At 55.1% G+C, this 12930-nt stretch overlaps 1 protein-coding gene across 3 annotated transcripts; it reads left to right on the top strand.

The window, feature by feature from the left end:
* The first annotated feature begins 478 nt into the window (after window positions 1–478).
* On the top strand, window positions 479–3081 carry MSRB1 (methionine sulfoxide reductase B1). Of its 3 annotated transcripts, none has more exons than XR_009115295.1 (5): window positions 479–573; window positions 960–1102; window positions 1276–1390; window positions 1872–2175; window positions 2225–3081. XR_009115295.1 is itself a non-coding variant. In XM_058035216.1 (4 exons), the coding sequence occupies exons 1-4, from the start codon at window positions 519–521 to the stop codon at window positions 1895–1897; spliced, it is 339 nt and encodes a 112-aa protein (XP_057891199.1). In that variant the 5' UTR covers window positions 479–518; the 3' UTR covers window positions 1898–3081. The 3 variants fall into 3 exon arrangements, 1 of the variants encoding a protein (XP_057891199.1); XR_009115296.1 differs by having other exon boundaries at window positions 1872–2150; XM_058035216.1 differs by having other exon boundaries at window positions 1872–3081.
* The last annotated feature ends 9849 nt before the right edge of the window (window positions 3082–12930 follow it).

Raw genomic sequence — 12930 nt, forward strand, 5'->3', positions numbered from 1 at the left:
GGGACCGCCGGGCCCGCAGCGCCCTCTGCGGGCGGCGGGGCGGGACCGGGGAGGGACCGGGGAGGGACCGGTGGATGGGAGGGACACGGGGATGGCACCGAGAGAGGCGGGACACGGGGGCGGCACCGAGAGAGGCGGGACACGGGGATGGCACCGAGAGGGGCGGGACACGGGGGTGGCACCGAGAGGGGCGGGACACGGGGGTGGCACCGAGAGAGGCGGGACACGGGGGTGGCACCGAGAGGGGCGGGACACGGGGGTGGCACCGAGAGGGGCGGGACACGGGGATGGCACTGAGAGGGGCGGGACACGGGGATGGCACCGAGAGGGGCGGGACACGGGGATAGCACCGAGAGGGGCGGGACACGGGGATGGCACCGAGAGGGGCGGGACTCGGGGGCGGCACCGAGAGGGGCGGGACAGGGGGGTGGTTCGGGGGGGGGGGCGTGGCGGGGGCGCGGCCGGGCCGGCGGAACGGAACAGAACGGAACGGAACGGAACGGGCAGCGGGCGCAGCCATGTCCTTCTGCTCCTTCCTGGGGGGAGAGGTGTTCAAGGACCACTTCCAGCCGGGTGAGGGGGCTCCCCGCGGGCTCCGGGGGGGTCCCAGCGGGGCGGAACCCTCCGGGGGAGCGGTTTGAGGGGGGTTTGGGGTGTTTCCTTCTGCGGAGCATCCGGGCGGGGGTCCCCTCTGTGCGGCCCTTGTTGGGGTGGGAGAACCCTCCCGATGGGGACGGGGGTCCCGATAGGGGGTTCCATCCCTTGTGGGGATCTGCCCTGCGGGAACCCCTATGGGGAGTGGGGGTCCTGCCCCTCCACACCCTGCCTGGCCCTAGGGGTTCCCTGGGGCTGTCCCGGGGTCCGGCAGCCGCAGCTGGCAGTGCCCCGTGTGAGTGCTGTGTGTCCCGTGTCCCCGCTCTGACCTGACCCCGCGCTGTCCCTGCCGTGCCCTCTCGCAGGTATTTACGTGTGTGCCAAGTGTGGCCATGAGCTGTTCTCCAGCCGTGCCAAGTACGAGCACTCGTCGCCCTGGCCGGCGTTCACCGAGACCCTGCGGGAGGACAGCGTGGCCAAACGCGAGGAGCGCCCGGGGGCGTTGAAGGTGCGGACCCCGAACTCTCGGGTGTGACCAGAACACCCCCGGGCTGGCTCCACACGAGCCCCGGACTGCTGCAACCCCTCCTTTGCTCCCCCAGGTGACCTGTGACCAAAACACCCCCGGGCTGGCTCCACACGAGTCCCCGATTGCTGCCAACCCCTCCTTTGCTCCTCCAGGTGACCTGCGGCAAGTGTGGCAACGGGCTGGGCCACGAGTTCCTCAACGACGGCCCCAAGAGGGGCCAGTCCCGCTTCTGAATATTCAGCAGCTCGCTGAAGTTCGTCCCCAAAGGTACCAGCGCGGCTTTGGCCCCTGCCCAGCCCAGGGAGTTGTTTCTGGCACGCTGAGAGCGCTGCACTGCTTGCAGCAGGGCGGCTCTGGCCAAGCTGATAAGGGCAGGGAGCTGCTCCTGGGATAAATCAGGCTCATTGTGCTCAGCTTGAGGCTCCCCGAGCTCAGCTGGAGCTCGTGGCTCTCACCAGCACCCAGGGATTCCATGGATTTGGGGGTGGCTGAGTTTTGGGGGGTGCAAAGTGAGGGCAGGGATCTTCTGTGCTGGGACTGAGGGGCTGGGGGGGTTTGCTGGGCATTCCCTGGGGAAGCTGTCAAAGAAAAAAATGTCGAGGAAAGGCCTCAGCACAGCCATGAGCTGCTGTCCTGCTGGTCAGGCTGTGGTGGTGGGAATGTTGTGTAACAAAAATCCCCAGATAAAAAGGGCTGCTGGTTCTGGAGGAAGAAACACGAGCCCTCATTGCTGCTCCCCTGTTTTTAGGTAAAACTGACCTGAAGGAGAAATAAGTGAGCTGCTGCACCTGCCACTGCCCTGGGCTAATCCTGCCTCCACTCCTGGGATGCACTGACCTGCCAAGGGACCCACAGCAGGAGCAACCCCAAGGAGGCTCCTGGTCTGAGTTTCCCCTGATTTCCTGGTCACGGTTTCCCCTTGATTTCCCTGTCAAGGTTTTATTCCCTCATTTCCCTGTCAAGGTTTTATTCCCTGATTTCCCTGTCAGTTTTCCCTGTTGCAGTTCCCCTCGATTTCTCTGTCACGGTTCTCTCCTGGTTTCCCTCTCACAGTCCCCCCTGGTTTCCCTGTCCTGGTTCTCTCCTGGTTTCCCTGTCCAGGTTCTCTCCTGGTTTCCCTGCCCAGGTTCTCTCCTGGTTTCCCTCTCACAGTCCCCCCTGGTTTCCCTGGCCCGGTTCCCCCTGGGGCTGTTCCAGCTCCACCCAGGAGCTGCTGTGCCTGTGCTGAGCCCTGGATCTTTGCTGTGACAGTGTCCAGAGGCAGGCAGGCTGTGCTGCAGCCCAGGCAGGCTGTGCTGGCACTCCCAGGCACTCAGGCAGGATTAGCTGGGCTCAGGCTCGGGGTTAATCCCTGGAGCTATTCTGGGATCATGCTATGAAGTGCCCCATATAAACCCTGCCAGGGTGCTGGGGCAGGGATGTTTGATGGTCCCACTGGCACATCCAGGGGTTTCCCCCTGCCCACCCTGCAGGGACGGTTCCACAGCGCTGACCCCGACCCTGCCTGGCCTTAGCCCTGACTCAGCACTGTGCAATCCATCCCGGGGGCACTCGGGGCCCTGCTGGCCCTGCCCTGTGGGAGGGAGCTGGAACTGGGCCCAGGGGCTGCCCTCGGCACTGCTCAGGCTCTGGGAATTGTGGCTGTGCTGCCTCGGTGCTCCCAAGGGCTGCCACACTCATTCTCCTCAATCCAGTGCCTCGTTCCTGCCTGTCCCAGGAGCCAGATCCTCCTCTGGAATGGATACACCAGGATTTCAATGAGGGAAGGGGCTGCTGCTGACCCCTGGGGTTTGGGGGGCTGCACCCACACTTGGGGACACCTTGGGGCCTTTTCTCTCCCCGTGTTTTCCCTCAGTCCCACAGATCTGAGGGCACCGGGGGAGCTTTGCCACCCCAGCTCATTCCCTGGAGCTCACTGCTGGACCTGTCCATGCTGAAATAAAGCACTGATTCACTGTGTTGGAGTGTTGAACACGCTGGGAATGGCATCCCAAAGCCCTGGGCTGCTCCTCTGCTCCCTGGCTGAGGGCTGGGGGGTGGAGGTGTGTGCTTTTACCTGGAATCTCTTCCCATTCACCAGGTTTGCCTTTGCAAAGGGGGTTGGGGCATTCCCAGAGCCAAAGCTGCACTGGGAAGGTTTCATTTCACTCCTCTTAGCACTTTTCCCCAAATGAAGCCAGTTTCAGCTTGTTCCAAGGGTGTTCTTGGTCCTTCCTGGGCACAGGGAGCTGAGTTTCTCGCCAGAACTTCCCTGCACAGTCTCTGCAGGTCTGGAAGCCACAGCCCTCGGTCTCACAGGGGATCTTCACCCCTTGGAGCTGGATCCTGGATCCCTGGAGGCTTGAGCTGGGCTTTGCTGGGCTCCAGTTCCCTGCTCCAAGGGGTGAAGTCCCCTCTGGAGCTCAGGAGCCAGTGCCAGCTCTGCCCCCATTGCCCTCAGCTCGGGGCAGCCTCCAGCTCTAATTATTCACCAGGTTCCAGTCTGAAGGTCCAAAGTGCCTTTTCACTGATTAATCCTTGGGTCTTAGGGCATTAAGGGGGGAATTGTTCCCTGGGAGGGTGGGCAGCCCTGGCACAGGTGCCCAGAGCAGCTGTGGCTGCCCCTGCATCCCTGGCAGTGCCCAAGGCCAGGCTGGACAGGGCTGGGGCAGCCTAGGACAGTGAAGGTGTCCCTGCCATGGCAGGGGTGGCACTGGGTGGGCTTTGAGGTCCCTCCAACCCAAAACATTCCAGGATTCTCCAGGTCAGGTAACATCCATGGGGGCCCTGGAAGGGTGGCAGGAAGGGATTTTTGGGTGCTGCAATGGGAGGAAACCTCGGGAATGCCAGGCATGAGGGGATGGCAGAGCTCCCTCCGCATCGTGGGCAGCTGTGCCAGGGATCCAGCTGGAATTGCTCCATCCCATCCCTTTCCTGTAGCCCGTGCCAGGGGGATTTAGCCAGGATTGCTCCATCCCGGCCCTGCCCGCAGCAGATCCAGCCCGGATTCCAAATTGCTGCTGCCTTGCAGTTTGTGGATGCGGGCACGGGAGGGTGCCAGTGCCTTTCCCAACCCTTCCAGCAGGGAAGGGAAGGAGGAGGATGCTCCTGTGGGATCCCTGCATCCAGCCCTGCAGCCACGAGGAAATATCCCCGGAGCCAACACCCCCTCGGGGATGATTTAAATAGGAGTGGGGTGTTTTCACGGAAATCTGGCTGGAGATGGGGTATTAGCAGGAATGTTGAAGTCCTGAGGGTGGAGAGCTCCAGGCAGCGCCTGGTGCTGAGGATTTAGGATGCAATCCTGCAAGAGGGATCCCATCCATCCCATTATCCCATCCCATCCCATGCCATTACCCCATCCCATCCCATTATCCCATCCCATTATCCCATCCCTTTATCCCATCCCATCCCATCCCATCCCATGCCATTACCCCATCCCATCATCCCATCCCATCCCATCCCATCCCATCCCATCCCATCCCATCCCATCCCATCCCATCCCATCCCACCATCCCATCATCCCATCCCATGCCATTATCCCATTTTCCCATCCCATCTCCCGAGCACCCTCAGCCCTGGGCACACACTGTGACCCCTCCCGGACCCCGGGGCACTCAGAATTCCTCTTTTCCCCCCTCACTCCCGGCCCGGCCGTTCCCTGTGCCGTTCCCCCTCCTTTCATTACCCCACTAATGACAATTCCGCCCGAACCAGAGGATTTTCCCTGCTCGGGCGCAGCCGCCCTGGCCCGGCTTTAACGACGCAAATTCAATTACGTCTCCAGGCCGACACAAACTTCCCTGATTGTTTCAGAAATCGCTCATTTCCTCGCCCGTAGCCTCCAGCTGACCTCCCTTTGGAGTTTGGCCGGATTTTCCCGCACGCCCCGCACGGGACCTGCCCCTGACCCTCCCGGGACGGCTCCAGCCGCCAGCGCAGCATCCAGAGCCCAGAGATTCAGATTAATTCTCCAATAAGACAACACAGCCCCACAGAAATGATATCCGAGGGAAAGGCGATGACCTGGAGGCGCTCGGAAGCTCCAATTACCGCTGCTCCTCGGAGCCGGTGCCCGGCTGCTCCTGCTGCACCCCTGGAACGCTCAGTCCTGGTTCCAGCGGCTGCTCGGCATGGCAGGGATGGCTCCTTCCATATCTGTGTGATTTTATTTCATTTTCTTTATTAATGGATTTTATTTTTATTTTATTAGTTATTTAATTTATTTTATTTTTAATTATTAATTTTATTATTATTATGTATTATATATTATATACATTTATTATACATTATATATTTATATAATATATAATATATATTTATTATATATTTTTATTTTTAGTTTTAGTTTAGCTTTTTATTTATTTGTTATTTAATTTATATTATTTTTAATTATTATTTATTATATATATGCATATATCATATATAAAATATAATATATTATATATTATATATTATATATTGTATATAATATATAATATATAATATATAATATATAATATATAATATATTATATATTATATATTATATATTATATATTATATATTATATATTATATATTAAATATTATATATTATATATTATATATTATATATTTTATACTATATATTATATACATTTATTAGATACATTTATTTTTATTTTAGTTATTTTATTTATTTATTAGTTATTTTATTTTTAAAATTAATTTTACTTTATTTCATTTATTATTTTACATTTCTCTTTATTTATTTAATTTTATTCATCCTCTGATCCACGTTTTTTCCTGCTCCAAAAGGCCAGGACCCCAAAGCAGCACTTTTAGGGGGTTACACATCCTTGTGGACAGGAGCACAGCCTGGTTTGGGATGCTCTGGCACCCTCATCCCAGCAATCATTGCCTTCATGCCAAGCTGTACCACCTCCCATCCCTTGGTGTCCTTTGTCATCATGCCACGCTGTGCCAGCTCCCATTCCTTTCGTGGCCTTTGGCACCATTTTGCTTCGAAGGGGTTTATTTGGGTTTTTTTGGAGGCTGTGAATATGCAGGTGTTGTGTTAAATATGGGAAATAAAAGGATGGAAATTAAAAATTATCCCACCCCATCATGATTTCCTGGGGCTGGCAGGAGGAGAGGAGCCTCCATCACCTCACCTGTCCCAGCACCTCCAGCTGCAGAGAATCCAGGATTTCTTTATTCCAGTTTATCCAGCAATAACAGCTCCACCCTGTCCCAAACCCCCTCCGGCTGGCCCTGCCCGATCCCTTCCCCGGCTCTGGTTGAACCTCCCAGAGCCACAAGGTGGGGAAGTTTATTTGTTTGGGGTTTGTGATGTGTGTTAATTAGGGAGATAACGACTGGGGACGCCCACAGCGAGTCTGAGCACGCCGCAAAAATGTTTAGCCCGGGGAAAATTTTAATCCTTTTTTTTTCCCCCCCTTCCCTGGCTGTCGAGATGTGACTTTTTAAGGCAATTAGTGAGGGTTTAGCTGTTAATCAGTCATACTTAGACGCTTGCTTTGGGCTCCCATCTCCTGCTCCCAAGTGAGCATCGCCTGGAATCGCCAGCTCCGTTTTTGATGTGGGAAAATCAAAAATGCCTGTCCCGGGTGGGGAGTGCCTGTCCCGGGTGGGGAAAATCAAAAATGCCTGTCCCGGGTGGGGAATGCCTGTCCCGGGTGGGAAATGCCTGTCTCAGGCCTTAAAGGAAAGAATTAAACCAATTATTATCTGTCTTTTTGTGATTGTTGTTTATAGATACGATTTTTTAGAGTGTGTTGTTCATAATTCACTAACAGTGTGAGAAGTTTTTACTTTGAGGCTAGTCAAGTCTCAGTTTAGTGAGGTGCATTATAAAGAGACATGTTACTCTCTATTAAATGTCTTTTTTTCACTTTTCTTTCCATCCCTGACTCAACAGTGACAGAGAATGTTCCAGGCTGTGCCAGCATCACTCCAGCCCCGTGCCAGCATCAGCCTGGCCTGGGAGTGCTGGGCCAGGCTTGTGCCAGCACCAGTCCAGCCCTGCCAGCACCAATCCAGGCTGGAGAGCATCAGTCCAGCCCTGCCAGTACGAATCCAGCCCTGCCAGTATGAATCCAGCCCTGCCAGCACCAATCCAGGCTGGAGAGCATCGGTCCAGCCCTGCCAGTACGAATCCAGCCCTGCCAGCACCAGGTCAGCCTTCCCAGCACTGCTCCAGTCCCACACCAACACCACCCCAGCCCTGTGAACACCCTGTGAGCCCCATCTCATTCCTGTGAGCCTCATCTCACTCCTGTGAGCCCCATCTCACTCCTGTGAGCCTCCTCTCATTCCTGCGAGCCCCATCTCATTCCTGTGAGCCCCATCTCATTCCTGTGAGCCCCATCTCATTCCTGTGAGCCTCATCTCATTCCTGTGAGCCTCATCTCAGCCCTCCCAGCAGCATCCCAGGCCTGCCATCATCATCCCAGCCCTGTGAGCATCATCCCAACCCTGCCAGCTCCATCCCAGCCCCATCCCAGCTCCATCCCAGCCCCACATCACCTCCATCCCAGCCCTATGAGCCCCATCCCAGCTCCATGAGCCCCATCCCAGCCCTGTGAGCATCATCCCAACCCTGCCAGCTCCATCCCAGCCCCATCCCAGCCCCATCCCAGCCCCACATCACCTCCATCCCAGCTCCATGAGCCCCATCCCAGCCCTGTGAGCATCATCCCAACCCTCCCAGCACCATCCCAGCCCTGTGAGAACCATCCCAGCCCCATCTCAGCTCCATCCCAGCCCCATCCCAGCCCCACATCACCTCCACCCCAGCCCCGTGAGCCCCATCCCAGCCCCGTGGCCACCCGGGTGTGCCCCCATCCCAAGCCCCTTTTGGGGAGGCCGATGCCCTCCGGGGCTCTGTCCCCACGTGCTGCCGTTCAGACGATCCCCTGCGCTGTCTGCAGCCGTGATTTGTTGCTTGTAAAGCCGCCGTGATTAAGTACAGTTTAGCCTGCCGGTTTCATGTCTTATCATGTTTCATCTCGCACAAAAGACATTTTCGGTCTATTTTGGACTTCAAAGCGAGCGCTCCTCGCGTGACCACGGGGCGGGCGGGTCTTTGAGCACAACCTGCACGGCATTAGCGTCCCTTGATGTTCCCTGCCGAGCGAGGATGGATGGCTGCCCCGAAAGGCAGCTTTTTCCTATTGTTTTATGCACCCGTGATTAATATTTCATGTTCCCACTGCTGCGGATTTGCTGGCTGGCACTGGCCTGCCCTGACAGCGCTTTCTGCATGTTTTACATGTCCAGCTTTGTGCTCTTGGACACGGGGAGGGCGGCTCTTGGCAGGGTCCTCGGGGCTTATTGAAGCCTCCTGCCCCAAGTTTTTGGGTTAAATTTGTCCTGATGGCATCAGGGAGGGTGGGGGGCTCTCCTTGCCCACCCTCACCTCTGTCCTGTCCCTCATGGAGCGCCCTTGGCTGGCCCAGATTTTGGGGGTGCTGTGGCCCCACGGGATGGGCACAGCAGGGATGGCACCAGGGAATGGATTCTGCACTCTCGGGTTTTGGTTGATATTTGCTGCCTCCAGATGTGCAGGGTGTCTCTGCTTCAGCCCACACAGCTGAAGAACGAGTCTGGACTCTTCACTTTTCAGTCTTGAGGTTGTTTATTAATTATTATATATAAAATTTTCTCTCTGCCCAGCTGAGATCTGCTCAGCAGGGCAGCCACAGGCACTCTGTGTTGTCCTTTTATACAGCAAACTACGTATAACATATTTACACTGAATTCCCAATGCCCATCACCTGTGTTAGACAGTGCACTTGTACTCCAAACCAATCCCAAAGTGCCAACATCACTGCAGAAAATGGAGAACAAGGAGAAGGAGAAAAAAGGCTGGACATGCCCGGTTTCTTCCATTTTGCCCCCATAACCCCCGTACCAAAAATCCTGAAATCCACACTTTCACCCTGTGATAATTTTATTATTATACCGTTCAAACCTGTGTGACTTTCAGGTCCTCATACAAAGCTGGTAACTTGCTCCAGGGGTCACAATCAAATCCCCAGGGTCTCTGATCCCCACAACGGGGTCCTGGGCAACTCTGGACACCCAGAGGGATGCACTGAGCTCTGACATTGGTGCCACCCCCTGTGACACTGGTGTCACCCTGGGCACTGCCACCCCAGCCTGGCACTGCCATGGGGCTCTGCCCCCCAGCTCCAGAGGGAGCCTTTGCACGGGATCCACCACCCCTTCCACACCACCATGCCCAAAAAAACCCCCACGGAATTCCCACCCAAATAAAATAAAACAATAACAATAAAATAAAAACCATTTTATAGGATAAAAACCGTTTAATAGAGAGTAACATCCCCAAAATTTTGTGAGAATAAAAACTATTTAATAGAGAGTAACATTCCCAAAATTTTACAGGAATAAAAACCTTTTAATAGAGAGCAACATTCCCAAAATTCTATAGGAATAAAAACCGTTTAATAGAGAGTAACTTTCCCAAAATTTTATAGGAATAAAAAGCACTGAATAGAAAGTAACATTCCTAAAATTTTATAGGATAAAAACCGTTTAATAGAGAGTAACATTCCCAAAATTTTACAGGAATAAAAACCATTTAATGGAGAGTAACATTCCCAAAAACCCCACGGAATTCCCACCCAGGGCAGGTGGAAAGAGCCCAGGACCCAGAGCAGTAAATGAGAATAAACCCAGGGGCTGTGAGGGCAGGCTCTGCTTATCCTCCAGCCTGGAGTTCACCTAATTCAATTAGCCCGAGCAGCAAATAGAGCCCGTTTGAATTCTCATCCAGGGGCTGCTGTGGCTTGGTCCCTTCATTTCAGGAGCAGGAGCAGCTGAGGGAATCCTGCCAGGAATCTCTGCAGGGCCCACGATGGCCCTGGTGCTCAGAGCTCACCTCCAAGTGATGCTTGGGATGGGGTGGGAGCTTCCCAGAGCACCTGGGAGGGCGCAGGGATTTTAAACTGCGTCATTTTTGGGTGGAAAATAAAGCTTGGAAGGCACCAGGAGGGAATAAGTGGCGGAGTTTATTTAAAGAGGAAAAGCGACGCTGGGGCCATGTGTCTGCAGGGCTGTGCTCATTCCTCCCCAGATTATTTTAAATTCGAGCATCTTTTCTGCATCACAGTCTATCTTTGTTACCCTCTGACGTCTCGGGGTTTTACGGCCGGGGCTGTCGCTGCCAGCTCTGCTGGAAATCAACTTCCCAAATCAACTTTGAACCCAATCCTGCGGCATCCCGCCCAAAACCGGGCTCCAGATCGCTTAATCTCGCCCTTTATCTGCGCCCTTTGCATCCCTTGGTCTCCTCTGGTAGTGCTCTTTATGCAAGAAGCTTCAGAAATTTGCATTTTCCTACGCCCTTTGTACCACGGCAGAGGTGTCTTAAGTAAAAAGGTTAAAACTCAACACAGGCTAAACTTTACTTAATGCTTAATTCACATCGCCGATTCAAGCGAACTCCAAAAATCTCGATTTCACTGGGGCAATAGCTCGGCTGGCTCCGGGGTCCTGCTCCCCGGGGCAGCCCCGGTGACCGCAAACCATAAATGAGTCTGTAAAATTAGCGGCTAATTAGCAGAGACTGCGGGGCACCGCGGGCCGGCTGCGCTGCTCCGGAGCCGCCGCCTCGGAATGGCAAAATTGGGGCAAAACAAGGGGATTGTTGATATGAGGAGATGGAAACACCGCCCGGCAGAGCTCTGGCAAGGCCACAGCAGGGTCTGGTGTCGCCTGCCACCAAATTATTGTCCCCTGATGGGCTGGCACAGAACGGGGAGAGGATGAACCAGCAAATAAGCAAAGAAAAACCCCCATGGAACAACAAATAACCCCTGGACACGGGTTCTGCTGGAGCCTGTGCAGGGCTGGGGTTTTCCCTTTTTCCCTTCCCGCCGCTCCGAGCCGGGCAGAGCCGAGCACTGCAAAGCATTTGCTGCAAAATCCGAGGAATTCGGAGCGAAACCCCCAAAGAAATTAAGGACAGATGGGTTAGAGGAGGGGATGAAAAAAAAGGAACTCAAATTCCTCCTGCTGCTCGGTGCCTGCCTCCGGGGCACTGCCTGGGCCCTGCTGGGCTGTGCTGTGCTGAGGGACGGACCGACGGACAGATGGATGGATGGAGGGATAAATGGATGGATGGGCATCTTTCATGCCAGGCAAACACTGTGAGCACAACTCTGCAGCACCAGGGCCATCCCCAGCCGGTCCCGGTGGTCTCGGGGTCTCCTCTGGGGATCCCCGGTTCCCATCCCGCCGTCCCCATCCGCTCCTCCAGCGGAGCAAAGCGAGGGACGCGTGGGGAAAATGAAATTTTCCTCATCCAACCACCGGAGCCCCATCCCCAGCCCGTGTTTATCGCCCTAATCACCGGGATTAGGGGTTTTCTGCTCGGGCTGGCGCTGGCAGAGTCACCCAACACCTGCGTGCTGACTTCAGCACCTCAAATATTTCTGATGCAATTCCTTTTATTCCCCTCCCGAAGCGAACGCGATGTGCTAATGGGTAAGAGACGAAGCATAATTGCTCCTTTGTGCGGGATCAGTCGGGGGAAATTGCAAAACTGGAGCTGCAAACAGGTTTGGGGTGGGACCCGCCTGGGCTTGGGGTGCCCCCCTGGAGACAGGGAACCTCCCGTGGGGTTTGTGGGGTGGAAATTGCCGGGATAACTGGCTGGTCACCACAGTGACCCAGAGAAAAGTTCCAAAGTCTCTTTTCCCAGCCCGGCGCTTGAAGAAAGAGTCAGGGCTCTTCATTTCTGGGTCTCAAGATTGTTAATTGCTCCTTATCTATAAAAGTTTTCTCCTGTCCAGCCGAGGTCAGCTCAGCAGGACAGTTCCAGGCACTCTGCAGTGTTATGTCTTTATACTAAAATCTACATATACGATATTTACAATTACTTTCCAACACCTATCACCTGTGTTAGACAGCGAGCTTCTACTCCAAACCAATCTCTAAGTGCCAACATCACAGCAGAAGGTGGAGAACAAGAAGAAGAAGAAGGAGAAAGGCTGGACACGCCCAGATCCCTCCATCTTGCCTCCTGAACCCCCATACCAAAAACCCTAAAATCGACTTTTTCACTCTGTGATAACTTCACTAATTTTCTACCTAAACTGTTGTGGCCTGCAGATCTTCATGCAAGGTTGGTAACTTGCTCCATGGGTCACAATCAAACCCACAGGGGCACCTTGGGCTCTGTGCCAGGGTCCCTGAGCCCCCCGGCAGGGTCTGGGCTGCCAGGACAGCCGAGGGATGTGCTGGGTTCCCACTGGGGTTATCGGGCATCACCTCCTCTGGGGCCAGGGCTGCTTCCCAGGCCGGGCTCGGTGCGTTCCCGTGTGCCAGGCTGGGGAAAGCAGCTCCAGATGAAGGCAGCGCCGGGGCTGGTGGAGGCTCCAGATGCGAACAATGCGGCCGGCGGGTCTTGATTTCATCTGCGGGGTAATTGGGCTGGCAGTCTGTGATGCTAATGACTCCACATCAAGCGCTCACATGTGACCCATCCCCGGCCGGGGGCGGCCGCGGTGGCCGTGATGAATGTCCCCCAGATGTTCTGGCCCAGATGTTGTCCCTCCCGGGGAGGCCAGAGCCGCACGTGTGTGTTAATAACGCCGAGATCTGAGGCTGGCAATGACCGCGGGGCGTTCCTGGGCGGGGCCGGTCCTGCTCTGAGCTCGGGGCTGCCCGGGGTGGGGACACCCCTGGCTCTGAGGAGCCCCCTGAGACCCCTCCGGGCAGCCCTGGGTGCTCTGGGAGGCAGGGGATGCTCTGACAGCCGTGAGAGCCAAAGATGGGGGTGACACGAGGGACAGGGATGCTCTGGGAGGCAGAGGATGCT

Source organism: Melospiza georgiana, chromosome 16, assembly GCF_028018845.1.
Source record: "Melospiza georgiana isolate bMelGeo1 chromosome 16, bMelGeo1.pri, whole genome shotgun sequence".
NCBI classification, from domain to species: Eukaryota; Metazoa; Chordata; class Aves; order Passeriformes; family Passerellidae; genus Melospiza; species Melospiza georgiana.